At 43.7% G+C, this 26630-nt stretch overlaps 1 protein-coding gene across 14 annotated transcripts in view; it reads right to left on the reverse strand.

Moving 5' to 3' along the window:
• Positions 1-1803: 1803 nt before the first annotated feature.
• Positions 1804-26630, reverse strand: part of NRG1 (neuregulin 1) — a 707377-nt gene continuing 682550 nt past the window's right edge. For 10 of the 14 annotated variants that reach the window (XM_073345927.1, XM_073345922.1, XM_073345924.1 and 7 more), the window contains 6 exons: positions 24681-24704; positions 18453-18555; positions 14662-14788; positions 13966-14096; positions 12957-13160; positions 1804-6901 (listed from right to left, as the gene is read on the reverse strand). In XM_073345927.1, coding sequence (XP_073202028.1) covers positions 6250-6901; positions 12957-13160; positions 13966-14096; positions 14662-14788; positions 18453-18555; positions 24681-24704 — 1241 coding nt within the window. In that variant the 3' untranslated portion in view covers positions 1804-6249. The remainder of the gene's footprint in view (positions 6902-12956; positions 13161-13965; positions 14097-14661; positions 14789-18452; positions 18556-24680; positions 24705-26630) is intronic. The other 4 variants (XM_073345918.1, XM_073345930.1, XM_073345920.1 and 1 more) reach the window with 3 other exon arrangements.

Genomic DNA, 26630 nt, shown 5'->3' on the forward strand with positions numbered 1-26630 from the left:
ATATATATATATATATATATATAAATGAAACAATGAATTTACACTCCTGTGGCTCCTTTGGGGAATGTGGATCGTTAATTTGGCTCCTGACCCACTAAGGTCTGAGTATCACTGCTCTCTAGAGTCCTGATCCGTGCTGGGGCTCTTAGGTGCTACAACAATACGTAAAACAACAAACAAAAATCAGGTCTTTAGAAAATCCAGCCCCGACTGTGAGCACTTTTAAACCTTGGCTTGAATGCTCCAGCTGACAGCAACACAGCCTCAAAGAAACAAAGTAGAGAAGGAACCCAACACAAAAATTGGGACACTTTCCTTGGAAGAAAGATTGACAAAACTGGACCAGGAACTGCTATTAAACGAGCAACGTATTGATGCGGGAGTGTCTTAAATTTCATATCCAAAAATCTTTCCATCTATATCTATCTTTCCATCTATTTAGTGATCAATGGCTCCATGTCTAGTTGGCAGCCGGTATCAAGTGGAGTGCCCCAAGGGTCGGTCCTGGGGCCGGTTTTATTCAATATCTTCATAAATGATCTGGAGGATGGTGTGGATTGCACTCTCAGCAAATTTTCGGATGATACTAAACTGGGAGGAGTGGTAGATACGCTGGAGGGGAGGGATAGGATACAGAAGGACCTAGACCAATTGGAAGATTGGGCCAAAAGGAATCTGATGAGGTTCAATAAGGATAAGTGCAGGGTCCTGCACTTAGGACGGAAGAACCCAATGCACAGCTACAGACTAGGGACCGAATGGCTAGGCAGCAGTTTTGCGGAAAAGGACCTAGGGGTGACAGTGGACGAGAAGCTGGATATGAGTGAGCAGTGTGCCCTTGTTGCCAAGAAGGCCAATGGCATTTTGGGCTGTATAAGTAGGGGCATAGCGAGCAGATCGAGGGACGTGATCGTTCCCCTCTATTCGACATTGGTGAGGCCTCATCTGGAGTACTGTGTCCAGTTTTGGGCCCCACACTTCAAGAAGGATGTGGATAAATTGGAGCGAGTCCAGCGAAGGGCAACAAAAATGATTAGGGGACTGGAACACATGAGTTATGAGGAGAGGCTGAGGGAGCTGGGATTGTTTAGCCTGCAGAAGAGAAGAATGAGGGGGGATTTGATAGCTGCTTTCAACTACCTGAAAGGGGGTTCCAAAGAGGATGGCTCTAGACTGTTCTCAATGGTAGCAGATGACAGAACGAGGAGTAATGGTCTCAAGTTGCAGTGGGGGAGGTTTAGATTGGATATTAGGAAAAACTTTTTCACTAAGAGGGTGGTGAAACACTGGAATGCGTTACCTAGGGAGGTGGTAGAATCTCCTTCCTTAGAGGTTTTTAAGGTCAGGCTTGACAAAGCCCTGGCTGGGATGATTTAACTGGGAATTGGTCCTGCTTTGAGCAGGGGGTTGGACTAGATGACCTTCTGGGGTCCCTTCCAACCCTGATATTCTATGATTCTATGATTCTATGATTCATTACTGAACCCTGGTCTACGCCAAACTGCTCAGCAGCAATTAGACCCGCAATCTCTAGGAACAAAGGAGTCAGAGGACGGGATGGCAAACTCGACTCCAGAAATTAGGACACGAGAGAAAAATCAGGCCCAAATGACCACGTAACTCACCAAAACAAATGTTGACACTAGACAAGGTTGTCGCTGGAGAGTCGTATCTGGGCCAGGGAGCCCGACAGGACTGACGGAGTCTGCTGAGCCACTGTGCCAGCCCCAGACAGCAGCAGTTTATTCCAGCACCTCTTTTACTGCAACGGAACCCTTAAATAAATCAACACTTGCTCCTTGCTTCCAAATGGGGATAATAAATTCTTTAGTTTATCAGTACCTTACGGCCTTCCAGGGTGCATTCTTTGAACAGTTTCATTACAGATACAATCCTCTCTTCTCAACAATAAATTATTTTTTTTAAAGGAAAAGAGAAACAAGAGGATACATGACAATTTTAAAGCAAAAGGAAAACAAAACCTATTTTTGACATATATCTTCAAATAATATGAAGCCAACTCTCTCTGTGTTAAATGCCTAAGTATAAATAATAAAGGACATTATGGTATTTACAGTGTTACACAAGGAATTGAGAGAGCATCATTGACACGTAACTCAGAAAGACAATAAATGATGGAGGAAAACATTCAAGTATGTACAAGATGTATTTACAACAGAATATATCATTAAAATAATGATATGTGGCCATTTTCTTTGTCTGCATTTCTCTGCAGCATTTCATAGGTGCTCTTCTCACTGGAAGTCAGTGTGGCTGATGGAATCTAGCCAGTATCGAAGACAGAGAACAGGCTTTGCTTATGTTTGCCAGTGGGCGACATGCCCTTTTAGCAGGTACAAGTTTGCTATTCTGAATGCACGAGTAATGGTTTGTAATCTGTACAAAGATATAGTCGCTGGATGAAAACAGGAGACGATGCTTCATTGTCATGAAACAAGAGCAAGGAAAGAAAGTTTTATTGTTTCCATGGCAAAGCAAAGCGAAATGATGGTCCTTTCACACCCAGGGAGAAATTTTGCCGGATGAGGTGGGAGATGGGGGAAAACACAAATGTGAGGATACAGGGCCAGATTCTCAGCAAGTGTAAATCAGCAGCTATGGTACTGCACTGATTTATACCAGCTGAGGATCAGGCCCCCACGTTTTACACACCACTTTCCATTGTTCACCCTGACGGGATCCTCTAATCATGCAGAATTTCCCAAAATGCAAAACTGCTTAGTATAAATACGTCCTGCTGGGGTAAATGTCATGGTCATGGAACTCAGGGTCATTTTACAGCCACCGAGTCTTCGTTCCCCCTCGGACTGCTGTTGCACTTACTGTGAGTTTTAGCAGAGGGACAGTGAGGCTGCCAGGGGGTTGCACATTGTTAAAGGGACCCCAATAGTACAAAGAGTGCAGCAAATGGCCCCAAGAGATGACTTGGCCTGCCACCGGAAAACATGTTTGCTCTAATGCTGAGAGTTGAGTTTCCTCCCCCTCAGTCCTGCGAGGTGAGCAGCAGGTCCAGGGATTGCTCAGCACCTCTTGCAGGCTGAAGCCCATCTCCAGGAGGCAACAGGCCGCAACAGTGTCAGGGCTAGCCAGGTTACTGGTTCGTTAACCTCATCTCAGACTGTGCAGAGCTAGGTCCTACCATTCTCAGTGCATATTTCTAATATGGCTCATGCAAGGGGCCAAATTCTGCTATGTTACACTGGTGCAAAACCAGGGTAACTCTACTGACTTAACACACGTTTGGTTTTTGCTGGGATTTCCAAAGGCGTCTAAGGGAGTTAGGCAGCCAACTCCCATTGACACTCATTGAGCACACGCATCTCTGAAAACCCCAGCTTAAAGCTCTCAGGGCTCATGCTCTGTTGTGCCTTACTCCACCTGTACACTGGGGCAGCTCCTTTGGCTTGAGAACTTGACAATGCAATCAGAAGAATATAACAGATTTTCCCAGGTGTCCCACGTGCACAAGGCACAGACTTCCATTTTGTAGTGCTCTTCTGTAATCTTTGATAATACTTTCAGTGTTGTAAGTAATTTATTCTGCTTTCATGTGATCAGCCCCACTCCCCCCGATTAATCTGTGAAAAGCCACAGAGGTCACCAAGACATGGCGTGCTTCAGTGGATGGGGCACTGAATGTGGACCCAGGAGATTGGGGCTCTATTCCCAGTGGTGCAGCCTTGGGCAGGTCACTTTCCCTCTCTTTCCCCTCCCACCCTTTGGCCATCTAGTCTATTTAGTAAGCTCACTGGGGCAGGACTGGGTTGGATTTTCAAAAGTACCTAAGTGACTTGGGAGCACAAGTCCCATTGACAGTCAATAAGACTTTTGTTCCTAAACCACTTAGGCCTCTTTGAAAACCCCAGCCACTTCGTCTTACTATGTGTTTGTATAGTTCCTAGCAAAATGGGGCCCTGGTCTCTGCTGAGACCACTAGCTCTCCCACACTGCCAACAGCAATAATGACTAACATATGAAATGAGCGCACGGCATCCAGAATTTACACAGGGCCCTGGTTGTGTGTAGATGCAATACAAAGACAGTGGTTAAGCACAGTGAAAATACAGCAATGCATACAAAAGAAGAGGGAAAACTGGGAAGGAATATGAGTCTTGGTAACACATTAATTAAAAACTCTGCAGTCTCCCATATGCTTTTTAAATGCGCAGCGATATGCAAGTACGACTGAGCCCACTGCCTGAGCTCTTTCACTGAAAATCACCTGCCCTTGCTTTCCCTTCCATCAGAAAGATTCTCCCTTTAATCTTGTCACCATTTCCCTGCTGTCCTAAGATCTCAGGCTGCTTGATCAGACGGCTAAGTACTCTCATCTCAAAGCAAAAGTGAAGCTGACGTTGTCTGCTTTGATAACACAGTACTGTAGCTCCCCGCCTTCATCCAGAGTACTGAGCAGTTTCATTTACCACAATAGGCCAGATGCTGCTTTTAGACCCTGAATGAGCTGTCCAACCTGTTCAGCAAAGCACTTCAGCATCTGCTTAACTTTACTCATGTCTTACTGATGTCAATGGGACTTGAGCAAATGCTAAAGATAAGCATGTGCTTAGAGGTTTGCTGAATTGCGACCTTAGTTCCACTGGTGTATATCTGGCATAATCGCCTTGATATATTCTGATTTACACCCGTGTAAGTGGGATCGGGATGTGGCCCCAAGAGTAAATCACGGCTGAAATTTTTGTTGTCCTGAAATGGTTCCTAGTTAGGATCAGCAATGCTCACAGCACTGATGTTCTCCTATTCGTACTCCCAGGGGTCCATGCAGAATGCTTGCTATTTACATCAGTCCTGAGTCTGCATTGTGCCAGCTGAATGTAAAATCAGAATCAAATGAGGGGGTCACCCCACTAAACTGATCAGAATTTGGTGCAAAAGAGGCAATTTGCTTCTGTCTGAAAGGGTGCAATAACTCCAGTATCGATCCCACACTTGCCTATGACCAGTCAAAGATTCTAATGCACAAACACCGGTGCACATTGTGGGGCTAAACGGCGCAGCGTGTTTGTCTACAGAAATGGGCTTTTTCATAGAACTATTAAAAAAATCAGGTCACCAGATATGAACTCAGTGATTCTTCCGCTGTGCCTTTCCCACCAGGGCTCTGTTTAGCTATTCAGCAAATTGATTTGGCTGCACGTCCTTTCTGTGTGCAAGGATGACTCTCACTCTAATCGCAGCTCCAACGAGTCACAGAGTAGACATTGTTACAGGTTTCCTGTTGTTTTTTTCTCACCGTGTCCCCTTGGAAACAAAGACTCACTTGTCTATTAAAAATCAACATTAAAAATACGGGTAAAAATGGCTGCACTTTTATTAGTGGCTTTTTTCCCCAGCTAGTTCTTTTCCTTGTCTGGTTACAGACACCGGGTGTATTTTTCCCAGTAACTTAAGCGAATAGAAATCTTGTTCTTTTGTCAAGTCCTGGGTTCACAGCCTTTGCTACTCTGAGCCCATTTTCTAAGGGATAACTAGGACAACTAATATCTGGAAAAAAATGTAATGACAGTTCCTAGTGAGTACAAGCTGATTTCTGATTAATAATATACTCAGTTTAAAATCACAGCATTACTCTCTTTCCAATATGTAACATTATTTAATGCAATTTTTGTTATCCTGCTGTCATTAACAGTAGCACGCTGTTTGATGTACTATTATTCCAGTGCCCAATGAAGCAAACCTGTTGGCTGGAAGAGAGCAGACACAACTCCTTTCAGATACGGAAAGCAAATAAAACCTCTTATAGAAGAAAACAGTATTGTTTTGTTGGTGGGTATGCCATTATAGGGTATTGTGATTGGGGGCGGGGGTCTACTACAAGCAAACATAGGGACTTTTGCAATTCTTGCCAGTCATACATCCAGTTACCATAATGCAATGCACAAAAAAGCCAGGAGAATTGAAGGTCGGAAGGTTCTGCAAAATACCGTGGAACAGCAATTACTGTAACAGTACAAAACTTGCTCTCAACATAACATAACATAAAGGCACCATTGATATCTTTCTCATTTTTGAAATACTGTAAAAAATTGCTACATATGGCACATAACACCTTTGTACATACATATATTTAATTTATAAAAGTTTTTTTCCCCCTCCTGTTTTCTATTAGTGGAATTTGCTAAAATAAAATAAATTGTTTAATTTAAAGGTGGAATACTTCATTATATAAAATAAAGTTTTACATGTGAATCTATGCGTTTTGTTTATGTTTTATACAGCAATAGGGTCTTGATTAGCTATTACACTGGACAACCTTGCTTGTAATTCTTCCTGTGTGGAGAACCGGCTAGTTGGGTTAGTCCTGCTGTCAGCCAGTCGGTATGCAGTGGCTGGCTCTAGGCTGGTTGCCATGGGGTTCTGTATGCTCAGGAAAGGTGTATCCTCACCTATTCTTTCATCTTCTGTTTCACTCTCAGAGCTACTGCTCTCAGAGCTTGTGTCGGTGTCCACTTCTAATCTGTTGGAAATGTGGCCGTTGGGCTTTGTTCTTTTTGCCCTCCGGCTGTTGACTAGTTTCTTTGGGGGCTCTTGTGCTGGCTCATACTCCTGTGTGGTTTCATATTCCTCGTCCTCTACTATCCTCAGAGGACTAGGTGGCGGACTGTTGCTCTCATGGGCAGGATTGTGGTGGAAGGAGTTGAACTGCTGAATGTGATGGTCATACTTCTCCCGTAACCGAGGTGGCGTCACCAGGAGCAGAGGCCTCTCCTCTTCCATAAAGGGACTGACCGCCACAGAAGGGACAGATACAGTTAAGCTGGATACCGGTGGAGACATTTCTGAAAGGGGGGACTTTGGAGAACTTGGAGTGTGGAAATCAACAGGTGACATGCGAGCCGGTGTGGTCATAGCTGATACATACCTGAATAAGAACACATACAAAAAGGCCCCATAAAGGTGGAGAAGGAATAAACATAAGAGAAAACATAAGAAAGGCCATCTTTGAGGAACAAATCATTGCCATATTATCCGTGTCCCACGTTTGTGATGTCACGTGAGATACCCTTGGGAATAAAGGAATTCATTTTCTAATGCATGCAATTGTCAAGATATATTTTTGCATGCGCTTGTCTTGCACCTGCCCACTGGATGTTGCATGCATGCATGCGAGCGGTGGATCTGACATGTGCACGCAGCTGCGTGCAGGGATAATCCTGGCAGTAGGGCATGCATACTGCTTTTCATTTAGGCCATCACTGAAAAACGCAGCAGCCTTTGTCAGTGCTCCCATAATCAATGCACCTGACGGACAGACATTCCCAATGTTATTAGCCACATGGTGTGTTAGCTTAGAATGCTTTTGTGCTTATGGGGAAAAGTGAGAGAGGAGATGAATTTGATGAAACCAGAGGTGCAAGGTTATTGGAAGAGCAGGGGAAGTATTTTCAGTTCTTTGGCGAGTCCAGCGACAGGAGTGAGGGAGCAGGAGATGAAAGAAACACAATGCAGTTGCAAGTAGTTTATAAAAATTGTAGTGTTTGTTGTTCCAGAAAACATTTGCCCCATGTCTGGGACTTGAGGGAATGAGCAGGGAAAAAGAACTAAAATGAGCAGAGCTGAGGCTATCTGAAGCTTGAGCCTGCATATCTCTGGTAAAAACAGAGGGGCAGATTTTGCCACCTTTACTCATGTTGATTAAGTAGTTCTTTACAGTGACAGTAGTTCCATCAGAACTGGAACCAGAGTACTTAGGTGGACCCCTAATGTTAGAACATATCGGGCCTGAGTTTCCAAAATGAACTGGAATCTCCACCTTGTTCAGTGGAAGCATCTGGGTGCTGACCCCTGGAGAAACCATCCTGTCTTAGAGCACTGAGCTGGCTTTTAAATGCGTAAAATAGCATTTTAAAATGGCAGCTGTTCCTTACGTGGAATATGATCCGTGTAAGGTCTTTTTTCAGGACACACCTTCCCCCCGCTGCACACAATCTCCTTGCCAGTTCTGTGGGGGCATGAGGAGCCAGCCCCTTGACAGAATGACCCGGCAACAGCTTCAGAAATCAAAACACATAGCATTTCCTGTCCCCTGTGTGGAAACAAGAGCCGACACAAAGGACGGTTTGGCTCAGTATTAATGGTCCCTCTAGAGAATGTACTCAGTGTCCCTTGGTATCCTTCTGGGGAAGGTTAGCAGTTGAAGGTGATTTTTATAAATGGAGCTAAGCTGCCAGGTAGGCAGCCGACCCTTAAAACAAAAGTCCTACTGACGTTCAAACAAGAAAGACAAAGGGCCAGATCCTCTGTTGGTGTAAATCAGTGTAGTTCCCCTGCACTCAGGGAAGCCAGGCTAATTCACCCCAGCTGAGGATCTGGCTCAAAATGTCTGATCAAAGGCACAGTGCCCAGCATGACATTTAACATTGTTTAGTTTTGCCTGTTTTTCCTTTCCCTGCACTTCACCAGCTTGAATTTCAGTTGTATCCAAATTTAAGACATACCCTCGTCTTTACAAGTTACAGGCCTACTGCTGATAAGTGCATTTTATTTTTAATTGGTGAATAGTTATCTGAGTCTGAAATTGTCAAAATCAGTCTAAATCCAAAATTGTTATCCAAAGCATGACTCAGTTCTGCATATTCCCCTTGATTAAACACAGCAGGATAATTGGAAGGAGGGGAAATTGGGTTAGATTCTCAGCTGTAGTAAACGGGTATAGTTCCATGGATTTCAGTGGTGCTCTGCTGATTTACATCTGCCCTTTGTTTCTAGGGAAAAAACGACAGCTGTAACCGTTTGTGGCAATGAATCAAGTTGGCCACCGTGAGACCAGAGAGGAATGAATAGGTGTGTGTGTCGAATAACAGAATTAAATCATTCCCTCTTTTTCCTTATATTCAGGAGCTCTCTGTTCTATTCAAATCTTTCTATAACTGGTGCTGAAGGGATAGAACCTTCCACCCAACAAGTGCTGCTGACAGGAAGTTTCACTTCATTTGGTTTAGTTAAACCGGTCCAACATTGTGTATTGACGCACGGATAGAGATACACCTGGATGGCATGTGATATGTTTGTGAATGGGATTATATGATGGAGTTTCCTGTCACAGGAGGGGACTGGTCTAGATGACCCAGGAGGTCCTTTCCAGCCCTATGTCATATGTTCCCATGACAATTATACGGGTTTAAAACTGGGTGTATCAGTTTAGCGTGTGTCTGTAAATTTACCGACATAAACTAAATGGATAGAATCCAGGTTTAAACTTATATAAGAGGATCCACACACAGAAATGCAGTGGTTTAATGAAATCAACACAAATCACTTTGAGTTGTGGAAAATGGCCAGTGCTACTGTGATGGGTCCTGCACTTTTTCTTGGTGTGGTGGGCCAGGGCGCCGCCCCTTGCCCCTGTTCTTGGGCGTTGTGGGCTCTGCTAGTGCCTCGGTGGGAGAGAGAGGGGAGCGGGGAAGGGACCCACGTCCGCTCTCCTATCCTGGGTCCCAGCCCTTTCAGCTTTGCGGGCTGCTTTCCCTCTCTCCCCTTGGGTAGGGTTTCCCTCAGTCCTCTGTGCCAGGGGAGTCCCTCTGCTCTGCTTGGGCAGGGTTTCCCTTCCCCTGGTCCTCTGGCTAACAGCAATACTCCTCCATACTCTAGTCAGCTCTTCTTCCTTCTCTCTGTCTGACTGAAGCAGGGTTTTTTTATTAGGTCTTGGGTGGGGCCTTAATTGGCTCCAGGTGCTCCAATTACCCTATAGTAACCTTTCCGTAGTCCACAGGGAATAAGGCCTTGATCAGCCTAGGGTTTATATACCTCCCATCGACCACTCCTGCTGCTCTCTGGCCCTGCTGTATCACAGTGTGTAGACCAGGTCTTAGGTCAGCCACCGAGATGATTTCTACAAGCTTCTCTGGTGTGAGATGCAGCAAATATGTTCCACTGAATACTAGGTGGGTGCCCAGCAGGTGTAAACTGGTGTCGCTCCATGGACTTCAATGGAGCCAGGCCAACATGCATTAGCTGAGGAGCTGGTCCTCAACCTTCATTTAGCTTTTAAAGTAAAATTAAGATGTGACTCAGGTTTACCTTAGAGATCAGAGCGTGGAAGGAATATATTCTTGTCTCATTAACTCCCTGCGCAGCAAAGTCTTAGAGGAGAAGGGAATCTTCATTTTTATTTTAACCGGTTTTTTTATGGTTCCAATTCAGCTTTAATTTAGAGTCTCTCTCTCTCTCCCCCACCCATCTCCCAGAAATAATTTGCCATTTATTTCCTGCAGGCTGAAGATAGATGAGGCCTAGTTTAACACCCAGGGTTCATGGTCACATCAGGCACAGGTTTGGGCCACTGGTGATTTATTGTAAAAATGCACCCTGTATTTCCCCCTGGAATGTTATTTGCAGGAAATGCAATGTTTGGAGACGTGGTGCCCTCTTTCTCCTCGTTAGAATGAAGCGATATATACCCAAAAAGCTTGCTAATGTGTCAAAATGCTGCCCGGGGTAACCTAGACGCTCCAGAAGGGCAGTGCAAACAACATCCTCTCTTCTCACCCAGAAGATCAAATATGCTATACTAATGATTATTTTATCTGCACGAACTTGGGAGTACAATCCATATAGCCCGTAGATGGTACAGAATACAATATTTACTGCTATAGGCCCTAATCCAGCAAAGCACTTAAGCACATGTTTGATGGGGTGGCTGCCCCTCACTGGTATGTAAGGGGTTAAAGCCAACCTGGGGAGGCTGCACAGGAGGCAGCCAATAAGGAAAAGGCTTGTAGAGACAGCCAATCAGGAGAAGCTTTATTGGAACAGCCAATGAGGGCCGGACTGGCGCATATAAGAAGGGGCTGCTGAGCAGAGCAGAGGCAGTCACTCCCTGGAGTTTGAGGGAGGAGGACTGGCTGCTTAGAAGGCTGGAGTACCATGGACAGAGCAGTGCTGGGCAGGGTCAGCGGAGTAGGAGGAAGCTCCAGGTTGACGGCTGCCAAACTGGGACCCTGATACAAGCGCAGAGGAGGTGCTAGGGCTGTAGGGAAGTAGCCCAGGGAAGGAGATGGCAGAGCTGGAGGAGGGGCAGTATGTGGCTGCTGGCTATAGGGTCCCTGGGTCAGTGGGCAGGGCCAGGCTTCCCCCTATTTCCCACACTGGCCCATGAGCAAAGTGGTCAGTGCATGGACTGCAATCTGCCACTGGGATGAGTGTCTAGAACCTGGACTGCAGACTGCCACTGAGGCAAGTGGTTGGTCGAAGAACTGTTGGTCCCCTGGAAGGGGGAAAAGAACTGAGTGGGGCACAGCTGGAGGGCTGTGTCCAGAAGAGGATGACGTGATCTGGGGAGTGATGTGGATCCTGGATGCAGAGACAGGAGTGATGATGGGCGAGACACCACCTGAGAATGGTGCACTGGCAACCCTGAGCTAATTCCCAGGATGGCCAGCAGGCGGCGCCACAGTGGTGAGTTGAACCCATCACAACATGCTTAATTTTACACTCGAGTGAGCCCATCAATATTAACAGGACTACTCACATGATTAAAGTTAAGCATGTGCTTAAGTGCTCTGCTGGATCAGGGCCATAGCTGGTTCCCTGATTTTGGGGTTGCTAGACGCTGCATTTATTGAAAGCTAAATTCCAGAGTAAAATTACAGGCAGTTTTTTCACAATAATGCGACAGCTAGTAATGACCCAGCATTAGCTATGTTTTGCCTTCCTACATGCTACATTCATAGAGCTCATGTCCATTATTCACGCTTCCCTACCTTAGCCAGCTCCTCTCTCTGTAAGAACCAGTGCAGGATGTAGGCTTCTGCTGTCATTTGCACACGCTACTTTTTGACTCATGAAAGTGTCTCCTGCACAACTCAAGAACTTCTTTGATTATGCTTATTTGGCATATTAATGCTACCACAGACAGGCAGTTAAACCGTCCCTGTGAATTCACAACACTCAGAGAGCTGGTCTAACAATGGTTTGTTCTAATTTTTCTTATATCCTAACCCATAGAACTGTATGACCACACTCAGTGTTAAGTTAGGGCTGCCTATGAGGGCTTAAAGGGCCGACGGGGCTAGCTGGTGCTAACTTAATGTCTTTATAATTATTTTTAAAAGTTGCAAACACAACAGTGTATAAAGAAATGGTTTGTACTTGACAGTATGCCCCTCCCCCACTCCTTCATATGCCACTCGTCCTTTCCAATTGTAAGCTCCTGGAGGCAGGGACTCTGTCTCTGTACATGTCTGTACAGTGCAATGCCTCACACAAAAGATCCTGAGTGGGGCTCTCCTGTGCTCCTATAATGACGAGAACGACAGCGCTTCACAGGCATTGTAACTATTCGTTCAGTTTCCCCTTTTGCCTCTCTCTCTCCTGTGCACGTAGGCTGCCGACACTCCAGTAGTGTCAGTCACCCTACCCGGTTTCAGTTCTAGCCCTGCTTTCACTTACAAACACACTGGGGGGGGGGGGATTGTTCAAAAGCACCTAAGGGGTTTAGGAGCAGAAATCTCACTGAAAGACAAAGGGGCTTGTGCTCCTAAGGTACATAGGTGCTTTTGAAAAATCTCTCCCCCAGTGGATCGATCAATCAATCCTCTTTATCTTCCTCTTTTGTCTCTCATAAACTCCATAGGCTGCCTTACTTGAGTGCAGGAAGCAACCGAGAAACAGAACTAAGTAAAAGTCTCCCCTTTGATCTCTTTTTCTAGCTTCATATGCGAGAGAACCTCTGGCCAATTAGGTCTTGTATGTATGTGAACTAATGCCCAGTAGCCATGAGCCAGGACCAGAAGAGGAAGGAAGGGAAGAAGGAAGATTAATGGGGCACTGCTCGGCACATTTATGAATAAGGAGGAACATTTTCTAAAGAAACGGAATTTTCTTTGTGGTCCTCAGGCACGAGGATTCACTCTGGATCTCTTCAAGCCCATCTTGCCCCGGCAGCTAGAGGAAGCAAAGTTAATTTCTCGTAGTACCTTTCGCTGTGAGGTGAATCTCGGTAGGAGTCAGGAGTCTCTCTTGCGTGCCTCAGGAAGCTGTTGCAATCTCGTGGACCTCCCATGCCGCTGAGGCGTCCTCTGGGTCCTGCTGGGCTCGTGGGCCTGCTGTTCTCTACGGAAGAACTCACAAGCACCGAGTGGCTTTCCGAGATAATGCTTTCAGTCTGGCCGTTACTCCAACTGATGGGGGAGGGGAGGGGGAAAGAGGAGAGAAAGAGCTTTTACTTGAAATTCAGAACAGGAGAAAGCAAGCTAATGGAAGTTTAACAATGGGAAAGCGAGGGCTACATGCAGCTTGGGATATGCCTGTTAAACTCCATACCAGTTTATGGCAATCGAAGACCCTAGTTGGTGTGAATTCTGCCATCCTACAAATGACAAGATGGTTTTATTTCTGTGAATACCAATGGGTGGTTAAGTTGGGGGGGGGAAAGACTTTTCCAGTCATTAGCTTCTCAAACTGTGGATTGGGACCCCAGCGGGACCTGTTTTAATGGGGTCGCCAGGGCTGGTGTTAGACTTGCTGGGGACTGTGAGTTGTGGGGCTCAGTCTTTGGCTTCAGCCCTGAGTGGTGGGGCTCAGGATACAGGTCCCCTTGGGCTGGGGCAGAGGGACTCGGTTAGGCTCAGGCTTTGGTCCTCCCTTCTGGGGTCATGTAGTAATGAAGTTTGAGAACCCCTGAGCTAGAGCCATACTAAGTGATCTCACAGTATCTCCAAGAATACACAGTATCGCCCCGATTCAGCAATTTGTGTGTATTAAAATTCACAGTACCAGTAATGGAACTCCACACAATCATTAGTCTTAGTAAACTCCGAGGAAGATAATTAGTTTCGGTGGCAGGATGTTAAGTCTCATACATCTTTAGATTAAAACCCCGTGACCAGTGCATTTTTATGCATCTGCTTTATGCTATGGTGGCAGAACTGACATCCAACACCAGTTTCTCCTTAGGCAGGGAGGTTTGTTTTCTCATTCTGGTACCTATGGCTGGGCGTCTGGGTGACAGTGGTGGAGTGATGCGTTGTCGAGGTGTAGTGACTTGTGGAAAATGACGTCTCTGTCTCTCTCTCAATGACGTGTTCGCTGGATATTACATTTTTAGATACATACTGCTGAAGAAACAGACGTATCTCAGGTTTACACGGGGAACGTACAGCACATCTACACACACACACACACACACATTTTTTCAGATATTTATTTTGGGCCCTGGGTGAGCAACATTCACCAGCCTTTGCTGGCTTGAGGAACAAGAAAATGGGTTTGACCGTAACCTGGTGACTACAAAACAAAAAGCATCACAATCTACCAACTGGCAGTTAGGCTAGTCCACACCAGGAAGATTAAATATCCACTTGGTACATTATTTGTAGAGAAACCTCTCCAAAGACATGCTTCCTTACAGTACCGTTGCTATGAGCTCTGAGTTTCTTCTGCTAAGGCTGGTATTCTAACATCTCAGCTTCCGACACAGAGCGATCTAGTGACTGACATCCAATGTTCTTCTGAAATGGTTGTCCATGAAAATGCTCTGAATTTACTGTACATTAGAATCATTTCTTAAAAAGTGTCTAATCATTTCTTGGTGGAGAAATCCCACATTCTTGGAAACCCTGATCATTCATTTTTAGCAGCCAGCAGTTGAAAGGCCCTCAGATAAATGCAACGGCTACCTACATTGACCAGCTGGACGTTTTCGGGCGGTGGATTGGGACGGTGGGGCCCATTGGCCATGTTCACCATGTTGTTCTGCTCAGAGCGAAGGCTCTGCCTAAGACGCTCATGCAACTTTTTCCGTTGCTTCCTGTGTGGGAAAGAGGGAAATGGTTTTAATAGATGAAAGAGAGGCAGCTGCGCCACCCAGCATGATGGAAGCACTTTATTGTCAGCCCATGCCCATTGTTGACGGTCTCCGAGCAATTCCTAACAGCAGGGTGAAAAGCGCTGGCAGAGCTGGGGAAGGTGTGTGTGGGAGTGAAGGAAGTTGCAGAAGGACAGGGAAAGGTGGGAGAGGAGGAGATCCACTTCCAAAACTTACTCCATTTCAGAAGCAGTTCTCTTCTGAAGATCAGACTGACTAGGTGACATTCTGGATTTTACAATCCACTGACTTATATATAGCTTGGTTCCCCTCTACTGTACTGAGCTGCCACTCCTCATAACTATGCATCAAACCACAAAACACAGTGGATGTACTTCTGCCTTTGCTTGACATGTAAATGCAATATGGTACCATGCAGGCTGCTTACGGGTTTGATAGCATGGGCTGGATGGACATGCTGGAAACAATTCATCTATAACACATCCTATGGGTCTAGGAGCCGAGCCAGGGAACACCCATGTTACAAACAACAGCTAAATGCTTTGCACTGGCAGCAGCAGATCCTGTTCAGAAGAGCAGCAACATGCATCCTGCAGAGGCTGTTCACCGTGAGCCCTCCAGTCCTGTACCTGTTCCGCAAGCCTTGCAGCTAGCAATGTGTTACTGTGATGACTTTTCTCAGTCAAGACAGGAGGTAGCCCAGTGTTTCATACTGTGTGTTCTGGGACAGTGCATCTACAGAATTTGCCATGGAATTCTCCCCCCGCCACAGAACTGTGCTCTACAATTCAAGCTTTCACGTAAAAATATATTTAGAGTCTTTATGGTTGCAGAGGAAATCTTGAAAATATTAATGAAGTGCTAACTGATGAAGTAAGGTTGGCCTAAGTATGTGGACACCCTGACAGCTCTGAGAGGTGTGAACTGCCTCATTTATGTAAATGGAACGTTAACTCTGAAACCTAGTGATTGTCACATTGATGTCAACACTGTTAATAGGTTCACTGCTGTTTTGACAAAAACATCCAACTTTTGTGTTTCTGCCACTATCTCAAAATGCCTCGGACTCCTCTGCTTAGACCACAACCTTGATGTCCCCTGCTCAGCTGCTAAACCATCTATGAACACTTCTATGGGCTAATAACAAGCTGCCAGTACAAAATCTATAGCACACCAAAACCTGAAACTGCAGTATAAAATATATCAGGACTACAGTATTACAACTGTTATTCAATTTCATACTTAATTTATAAATATCCTCCAAATTTGTTTGAAGGTACTGCAGAATTTCCGTAATAGTGCTGCAGAACCCAGGGAATTGAGTGTAAAATTTAGGTCCAGTTTACTGCAGAGTATATAGGGTTTTGCCTATAGTACCTACAGTTCCCAAAGCTGTCTACAGAAGTGTAGATATTTTAGCAGGATAAGATACTGCAGGATATAACCATGTTATTTTCAACCCTTTTCAGAAATCAAGGGAGGATATTCCAGGCTTGGCAAAAAAGGAAAATAAGAAGCTGAAGCTTCTTAAAAGATGCTGTGATCAAGGAAGCTTGAATGCAAAGAATGAGTTACTGTACACTGTGCATTTTAATATTTTTGCATGAATTACTGGAGGCACATTTTGGTTTTTGTTATAATTTAGTGCAGTGGTTTTCAACCTTTTTGTCATTTGCGGACCCCTAAAAAAATTTCCAATGGACGTGCAGACCCCTTTGGAAATCTTAAACGTAGGGGTCCGCGGACCACAGGTTGAAAACCACTGATTTCCACTCCTCCTGCACTGGTGAGGGCAAGATGTAGCATAGGTTTCCTGGATGCACTACAAATACAGCAGAGTCAGGAGATATGATTACTACACAATTCCAATGCACACGACTTTAGGCAAGTTAGGGAACATGATTCAGGTCGCATCTACGCTAGAAGCTGGAACCGTGTTAGTGGATAGCTGTATGGTAACTAGGACACCTGACTCAGCTGTATTTGTAGTGTAGGCGGGTCCTAAACAGGCTTAGATTCATAATTTAGGGGTCAGATTCTTAGCTGGTATAAATGGCATAGCTCCACTAAAGTCAATGGAATTCTGCCAATTTGCACCATGTGAGAATATGGCCCTATGAGTCTGTGCTACTTTTCACCTTCAGAAATATAGCTGGGCGCATTTTGCAAATGTGTCGTTCTTCTTGCATTTAAAGGACATTAAGTAAAAAGAAATTGCAAAAGGAAGCTGAGAGGAAAGAGTAACGGGAAACCTAATGTGGTTTTGTGACGTCTCTTCATTAATTTAATTGCTATGCAGATAGAACACTTCGGAATTAAAGATTCGCTGTTCGATGTCGTCTTCACACTCCATCAGCAGTGTCATTTGCAAAGATGCCCAGGCATTTCTAGATCTTTCTTTTCTTATGTATTCTTTTCAAACCCATGTGGGGTTTTGCTAAAGACAGGATGTGGGAGGAGGGAGCACACTGAGCATATCCAAATGCTAGCATGACTCCACTGCTACATTTGGAGGGCTTAACCTATCAGTCCCCTTTTCACACTCATCAAGTGCTTTAAAAATATTTCGCAGGCCGCTGACAGCAATTCCCAATATCTCCTGCTCCTCCTGATTGTCAAGGGCTGGTTTGGATTCCAGGCTGCTCTAGAGAGGTATTTTAGGATGTGTATATTTAAAAAGCTGTAGGTTAGAAGCCTGATCCAAACCCCACTGTCCATTGGTTTCAGTGAGTTTTGGATCAAGTCCTAGAAGAGCAAATCTAATGGAACATCTGCTTTGTGCAAATGTGGTAGACGTACAATACTTTATTTTAGTGTTTGGTAGGTACAATTAGAAGAGTTTTATAAAAGCAGCAAAATAATTTGACAGCACAAGTCCTATTGACTTTCACTGGGACTTGCTCCTAAATTTTTTACATTAGCCCCATAATTTACAGAGACATTACAGAATTTAACAGCACATGTCTATACATCAAATTCAATCCTTTAGTCTTTTGGATTTCCAAGTTCCTACAGCCGCTGATCTTGTTCTCAGATACTTACAAACTAGTCTGATCTTTTTACTTCTAGTCCCTAAAACCCACATTACAGTGTTAAAAAGCTGGGCTCTGTTGTCCCATCATGATTCCCATGGGAATTATGAACATGTGACAAAAAAGGAATGAACAGATCAGTAAAGTTAGTTTGAATCACGTTCTAATTGGGAGGATTAGTTAATAAATTAATATTTGCAAAGCCCTTTGATATCATCCCAGGTGTGATATTAGAAATACAATTATATATAATTGTACTTCTAATATCACAATAAAATTAGTATACTTTCACCCACTATTGAGTGAGATTTGTATCTGCCAGTATTTAATCTGAGTGTACCGATTCCAATTTTGTCACTTACATTTGAATTTAGATAAACACACATTGACTTTGCATGATGAAATCATCATGCTTACATACATGGCCATCACATAGCAATGGTGTGAATCAACAATGCAAGCCTATGGCAGGTTTCAATCAGGCACTGACTATCACCCCACAACTGTCCAATGGGACTACTCCTGGGCAGTTAGCGTTATGTTCAGCTGTGCGGGTTTGTGGTATAAAGCCCTTAGGGATAATCATAGAGATAAAAAGGAAGAGAAAAGTTTACTTGGTTTTGCAGTAGGCCACAACACACATGATGCCAACTACAAGGAGGGCAATGCAGATGCCAGTTATGGTCAAGACCCTTTTCTGGTATAGTTCCTCTGCTTCTAGAAAGGGACAAAAACAGAGAAGATTACAAGATGCAGGCTGACGATTCAAGCAGATGACAGTGGACATGCTACATACCACCATACAGGACCACACAGTAAAAAAAAAACCCATGATCACCGTGCACTTTGGGCAAAACTCTATTGCAGGATCAGAACTTAATCTCTTAACACAATATCAGCGGCTAGTGGGTGCCAAAAAAACCATAACAAGTAAAATAAAAGATACTTATATTGTTCACTAGAACAATATCCAAAATATGACTTTTAAAACTGACAAAATATCATCATTTGCTGAAAATAAAAACACAATGCGCTAAGGTAATAATATGATTTGAAAATGCTTTGGATGTTTTGCTCTTGCAAAGACAGCTGGAATAAAGGTTAATTCCCAGTCTCAGAAAACAAATTTAGCTTGTTTCTTCTTCTCTTATTTTGTTTTAACATTCAATGTCGTCCCTTCCCGCAGCACCTCCCCCCAGAAAAAATCAAATTTATATCTCAGTGGTCTTTACAGGAGAAATTTCAGAGTATCTTTTTACATTCATAACATGAGGTTGGCTTGTAATTGTATCACCAATGAAAATGAGACAAATGGTCAGAGGTCGCTAATAACGCTCAGCAGTTGAGCCTTTCGCCCCCAAATATGGCAATAGCAATTATTAGTGATGCACTGTATCAAAGAAACACTGTATGATTACTTACATGTCCAGATTTGTATTAAAGGAATGGTTCTAGCTAGAGAGTAGCCTTGCCCTCTGAAGAAAACCTGTTCTATTTCACTGATCTCATTCGCAGAGATATTTCACCATTCTAAAGAAATCATTAGCACCAGCGATGTTTGGGTTGGCTCAGCCTTCACGTTCCGTCATCGGTCACACTTGGCGAAAGCATCATTGTATGTTGCAGTACGGAAATGTTATGCTTAGAACTTTGAACTGGAGACACGTAGACCCAGATCCTCATAGGCATTTAAGTGCCTAACTCCTACTGAGTAGATCTGGGCCCAACTGAGGGTTGACTCAAGACACGGCGTTGCGAATTCTGGCCTGTTTCCCTCTCTTTGGGACTGAAATGGTCACCATGGTTGGGCTTTTAAAAAAAATTTGGCACTGCTGGATGAACTAGCCAGAATTCCCCATGGCAATCGAGAAATGTAGCCTTAACAGTGATGTGACGCCAGTAGGAACTTGGCCTTAAATCTGGCAGGGCATCATCTTGACACCAATGGTGAAACAGCCATAAGAGAGATTTACAAACAAAAAGAAATGCAGCTCCCCACCATGGTGGGGACTGAGTCCTGGCGGAATGGGCACAGGATTTGAAATCTGCTGGCCTGGTTCCGAGGGGGCAGTTCTAATTGGTGTGCTCTTGACCTGTCAGTCCGCCTATGACCACACAGGAGTAACCTAGGGGCATGGAAGGTCACCGCTAGGCACAGAGATACACTTACTGTTGACCTGACCCTGACCTGCCCTCTGATCCCTTCATACAGGTTTATGGCAATACAGGTCTCCATTAGTGTCTCTTTAAACCCAGGAGCTAAATGCTTCACTGTCTTATGTCCCTTGCATACCCACCGATGTCAACGGAGATGCAGGCAATGTGAGACAGTGAAGAACCCCCAGCATATCCTTTGGTTATCACATGGCTAAAGCAAAGGATTAGCAACATGCTCTGGCATTCCGTGGGCTTCCTCTGTGTGTACCCAGTGTGGAAATTTGGAAGAAACCCTGAGTGGTCTATAGAGGTGGCTTAGTATAATTTTACATTAGCTGATTGTACTGAGGCTCTCGGAAACAAGGTCAGGTTTGTCAGAAAGGCTTTAGGAACCAACATGGGTGAGTTGGTGTCTATTCTAGGCTAAGTATTATAGTGATTGACAGTAGATCCATGTAGCTTAAGGGTATTGGTTGGTTCCATTTCTATGTCATATGATCTGAGTAAAGGGGGAAAGTGAGGCGTCAGGGGATGGTGAGTGAGATTGGATGTAGGGATTGGCCTTACAGTCATGTCTCCATGAAGGTCCTGATTCTTCATGTTGCGAAAGGGCCAATTCAGGAGTTTTGGTTGGGAGACTGAACTTACTGGTAATAAAGATACATCATACTCATAACATATGGTGAGCCAGTTAGGCTACTATTTAGAAATGGAAAAGGGACTTTCGAGAATTTAGTTGACGTCTAGGTAGCAATCCTAGGTGCTACGGTAATACAAATAAATAATAATTTCCTGAGAACCTGTTAATTAATTTAAGAAATGTTGTGGTTGGTTGATGAGGCATAACCCTGTATCTGTGTATGTACTGCCCACTCCAGAATGGCAGTGGCTATGCAAGGGAGTACACAAAAGCTGCTCAAATATTGTATGTCCTTTAAGGCCTGCCACTCTTGCAGAAACTAATTGTCTAAGGTAACAAGTTTCAGCGTCAATGGAGATTCTCCCCCCCCCCCCAAAAGGTATCTTAGTTTCTATGATACAATGCACCTTATCATGAAATGAATACTTCCTGCAAGCCAACCCCACTGTAAATCAAAACACCAGTAAAGAGATCATGAACACCGTCAGACAAAATTAATAGTACTGAGTATTAACAGAGGGGAAGAAGAAGTCAGTGTGGTAAAACTAGAATGCTGCAAAATTTATTAAACAACTCAAAATCCAAGAACAGGAAGTCAAATGGGGAAAAAAAAGCCCAAAACAAACATGACAGACAGGAAAAGACAGAAGGTGAAATACAGGGAAAGACAAGGTTATAAGTTGAGGAGTCAACTGCAGGCCTGGCACAGCATGCTTGATACTAGAAAAAACAGAGTGAAGAAATGCTTGAAAAAAAGGTTTAAGCAGAGTCCGAAGGGATTTCTCATACAGCATAACTCCTAGCCTAGGCTAGTTAGACGCTTCCGTGAAAGTACTTACTGGTTAGCCAAGCAAATGGTGCATTTTGAGAACACAATAAACCAACATATAGGAGAACTATGTTAAATACAACATATTACATGTAAATTCAAAATGATTTGAACTGGAAGTCTGGTTTCATGTTATTATGTTAGCATATATTTTATTCTATATAACTCTGGAAAAGTCCTGCTCTCAGTTATATCAGTGTAAATCCTATTAACTCCAGAGGCGTCACTGAGGTTACACCAGACACTGAGGTAATGGAAACTACATTCTGCACTGTGATAGCTTTGATAACAGTGTTAGAGACGCTGAGGCTTGTTATAGGTACGTTGGTGTGTTCTGTGGTAGTCATGTGGTGTCTGTCATGTGTGATATATAAATAGACACGGTGGTTTGTGTGTGTTTATGAAGTGAATCTTGCACCGACAGTCCACCGCCTCCTCATGGGTGTGGAGCACAATGTGTTGTGGGTACTACAGGACAAGCTCCACGAGCCTGATTCTGAGTGGTGTAAAGGGGCCTTAGGGTAAGTGAGAACCAGGCCCTAATTAAAAAGTGGAGGAGACTGAAGGACGGCAGCAGAAGCGGGTATGATGGCCGGGGTGCTCACAGCAGAGCTGCTCCTTTAGTTTAGTGAAAGGGTTCTTGCCTAGTGAACTAATTTCCCTTTTGATCTGGCCACTTCACCGGGAATAGCCCCTTCGAATACGTGCTAACTACTCGTGGTAAACGACCGGTTTGATTGTGTAGTTAGCTGTGGTGCTCTGAGTAGCCTTCCCAGGCCTGAGGAAGAGCTCTGTGTAGCTCGTCTCTCTCACCAACAGAAGCTGGTCTACGATATTACCTCCCCTACCTTGCCTCTCTCCTATCCTGAGACCGACATGGCTAAGCCTGGCCGTGATTCCCACCCAGACGTTTATTGGCAGGTCCCGATGAACCCCATTGCTGCCAAGAAGCATGGGCTAGGAGAACCAGGAGCACTTACTCTACATGGCTTGCAGCTGGGAGGATCTGATGGGCCAGGATTAACACCCCCTTTTTTGGCTTCTATCCACCCTGGCCACAGCATGCAGCTACAATGAGGGAGTCCAGCCTAGTGCGCTGTGCTTCCAGGCAGCAGCACAGATGGGGCCAGTGCCCTCTCCCGATGCCCTGGGACCCGTATGGTTGGGAAATGAAATACTGCAGAAGGGAAGAGAGAGACAGCGCCTGGCTCTTCACAGCAATGCAGGTCACAAAGACTTCCTACCCACTAGTGGTGGCCCATCACAACTGTAGTCTCTGCACCCAAGGGGGTGGGTGGGAAAGGTCAGGTCACAAGCCTGTTTCCCCAATGCCAGCCTGCAGAATGGCACAGGTAGAGCTGGGAAAACAGGCGGCATGAACCAGCTGTGAATGTTCTGAACCACAATCCATGCGTATTCAAGCCAGTGCTCAGCGTCACACTCAGAGAGAGGGTGTGGGACAACCGAGATCTTTCTTGGTCAAATAAACCAAGTGAAGATTGACCAAACACAGGCCAGATCCTTAAACTGGTGTAGCTCCACTGACTTGAATGGAGTGACAGTGAGACAGTGACAGTGAGACACTGACCTGCCTTTCGTATTCATTAGTTTGATCGGTGTAACATTTACAGATTCATTTAATAATATTTTGCAGAACAATAACTACAATGTTGAAGTATTTTTTTTAAAATAACGTGGAAGAAGTTCAAAACAGCCTTGGGAAAAGTCCTTAGAGAGATATATGTGCAATGTGAATTTACAGATGGTTTTTTCTACTGACTGTTAAAAAATCCTTTATAGATTTGTTAGTTCTTCCTCAAGAATGCTAGGATAATGCAAATCACCATTAGCCTTAAATCATAATAGTGAAATATGTGTATGTCGCAAAGGCACCATTAATTACAAATTACCCTAAACTACTCATAATTACTAATGTATATGGATTTATTTTAAGTTTGTCCTCTAACAGACATTTGTGAAATTTTAAAAGAAAGAATCATATCTCAAGCGGTAGTCTGAAGTGCTTTAAAATGCTCTTTCCTGATAGAGGTTTGTATATGAGCTAAAGTCTGCAAGTGAGTCTGCGTGGGATTATAGCAAATAATTCACCAGACATTATTTTAGTAATAGAGTTTCTTCTATTACAGCACAGTACTATGTGACCTAGTGCCAGACTTTTAAAAGTATTTAGGTGCCAATAAGGGGTAGGCACCTAAATACCTTAAAAGTCTGGCCCTTGCAGAATATTTTGCTTGTGATTTTTTTCTTCAAATTTATAATGGTCAGCACTCCACACACTATTTCCGTGGCTATGAATTAATTATATATCCAGGCAATTTTAATAGGAATCAAAATTAATTCTCTTTTGCAAATAATGAAAAAAACAATTTGTCTACTTCATATTTTTTGTAAAGAATTTTAGGAAATTCCAAATTATAATGAATTACATCAAATTTAGCTTCATTTTAATAATTCAGCCAGTTCAAGAGACGTTTCACCTCCTGCAAAACATTAGTCATATGAGCAAGGACTACTCATTTAAAGGGTTTGTAAGATCAGGCTCTAATCCTTACATTTACTGCACCATGGTGAAAATGGTACCTATTGTCAGTGCTTTTGCCCTTGCATAGTTTAGATTTATTATTGGATAGATTGAGCCCATTTTGTAAACTTGAGTATCTGAAGGGAGGCTTGTCAGCTCTTACTCAAGTATCTAAATACCTACTGCAGGCAATTAAGCGCTGATTTAGGCACCTAAATATGGATTTAGTCACTTAATTTTACTTTGAAAACTGAGCTCAATATTGCTTATTTTGTTGCAGAATTTAAGTGGCTATATTATCTTCTTGACTTTTTTTAAAGACAGTCCATTAGCCACTTTGCTTAATTAATTCAGTTGGCTTTTCCAAAACCCAGCCACACCAAAAGATCATAACTAATGCTAATGTAACAAGTGTTTAAGGCCATCTGACAGAAAAGTCAAGTATGGCGACTTCAAGGCTAATGTATATGAAGTCTGGAGATTTAAAGTATCCTATGTTAATTAACATTCTAGTGAGTTAATCACAACTAGGAAGTCGACAAAGGTTATTGTTATAGCTGTATGATCCCTTCTAAAGCGTAAAGAAATTGGTTAGAAATTGAAGGAGGGGGAAAAAAGGTTTTAATCTCTCAGGCTCTAAAATCTGCAGGCTAAAAGGAATGATTGGTCCATACCCATAAATTCAATCCCAAGATGCTCTGCCAATGCAGAAAGTTGACAAAAAAGAAAGAAAAGGGAAAAAGTTTCAGAAAAGAGCAATACACTGTACTCAAAAACAAATTACACATGAATATTACGGCTGTTCTGTGTCTGCACACTGAAACAGGACGAGTGGCGTGTGGTTAACAGGGCAGTCAGTGCTCAGATAAGCGCCTGTAAGCTTGCGGGTCAATAACGGTTGTATCAAAGGTGTTACACACCAGAATAGGAATATGGCATTTGCACGGGCACAATGCAGTGAACACAGCAGTTAACCCTTAAAGATCTTACTGAGAGGTAATGGAAGTGTGGTTAGGTGGTGATGCTTGAAATAGTTTATTTTTAATCACTGACAATTATAGTCTATGGAGTCCTTACATTGAGCTGAATTACCCCTGCCAGAGAGAGGATTTAGGGGGTGCTTACCCCCAGTTCCTGAAAACGGTGATTCTGGTGGGAGACACTGCCATTCTTGTTGTTTAGGGGCAACTTCATCCTGACCATTACTATTTTGTTTGATGGGAACAGATATCTGCCACAGAATGGGCCCTCGTCAGCTTCTCAGATGGCTTGAATCAGCTCAGCTCCAGTGACTGCATGGGCGTTCCACACCCACTTACACTAGCGGAGGGTCTGACCCCGTGTCCTTAGGCCGCGCAGCCCCTGCAGAACCCTCCCTTGGTGGCCAGCCATGCGTCCAAAGGAAAAACCCAGACTTGTGGGAGGATGTTTGTGTGTGGGGTAGGGGAGCTGTCGCTCTGATAAAATCAATAGTCTAATCTGGCATTCCACAGCCAGCACCAGTGGGGAACGCAAATTTCTCCGTGGCTGCGTATTCTGGGAGACCCATGTAATTTCCATGGGTGGAGGAGGTTGTTTTCTTGTTCCCTTTGTAGAACTAAAAAATGCTGGATAAAATCCTAGCTCCACTGGCATCAATGGCAAAATTCCAATGGGCTTCAATGGGACCAGGATATCACTACTCTGTGCTTTGGCTAACTGGGTTGTATAACAAAGTTATCCATCAAAATCCAACAAATATAGGTTTCTCTTCCCATTGGGTGACACTTCAACCAGATTAGCTTTCGCTTCCTAAATTTTTTGTTTATTATGAAGTTTAGAACCTGACCCTAATTTTCTACGGAAGTAGATATTCAATTAGCTTACACAGATTGGGGAGAGTGAAGTGCACAATTCTTTCCTTGCCTATCGGTAACATTTTAAGGGTTAACTAAATTGGAATCCATCCAGATTTCTTTCTTAGGAGCTGGTACTACATGCCGAGGTGAACACTGCTAACAATATACATTAGTTGCATAGAAAGCTTGGTTAAATCTTCAGTAAAATTAGTGACATGCTCATGCATATATATTACTGCATTTATGTTGTTTTATAGGTAAGACTGCTAGTCCGGTTCTAATTTAATTTGAACAGAAGTCATTCATATCATGCAGCTTCTTTTTCAAATAATTCATTGGAAATTGGTCCTTAAAACAGGAACATACTCTGGTCATAAGTCCTAAAAAGAAACCATGCTGAGGAAACATGCAGCGCTCATTCTGATCCTAGACAGCATAATTTATCTTTGCTATTTGGAGCTTCAGTCTCTTTTTGATTAAAAGAAAGCAGAGTACCCCGACACTTAATTTTATAAAGCGCTTATTACATTGTATCCATTCCCATTTCATGTTGTTGTCTCATATTCAACAGATGCAATATGCTTCCTGTTGAATTTCTGCCCGTGTGTTTTAAAAAGAAACACAAAGATTATTTTAAATAATTAAGTTCCATTGTAAATGTGATTTCATGTTGGGCAAACTTTAAAACACATAGTTTAAGGGTAAAATTTTCAAAAGTGACTTAGGAGGGTAAGACCCATTTTCAAAAGTGACTTAGGGCCAGATTATTATAGGTATTTAAGTGTC

Source organism: Lepidochelys kempii, chromosome 5 (assembly GCF_965140265.1).
Source record: "Lepidochelys kempii isolate rLepKem1 chromosome 5, rLepKem1.hap2, whole genome shotgun sequence".
Classification (NCBI taxonomy): domain Eukaryota; kingdom Metazoa; phylum Chordata; order Testudines; family Cheloniidae; genus Lepidochelys; species Lepidochelys kempii.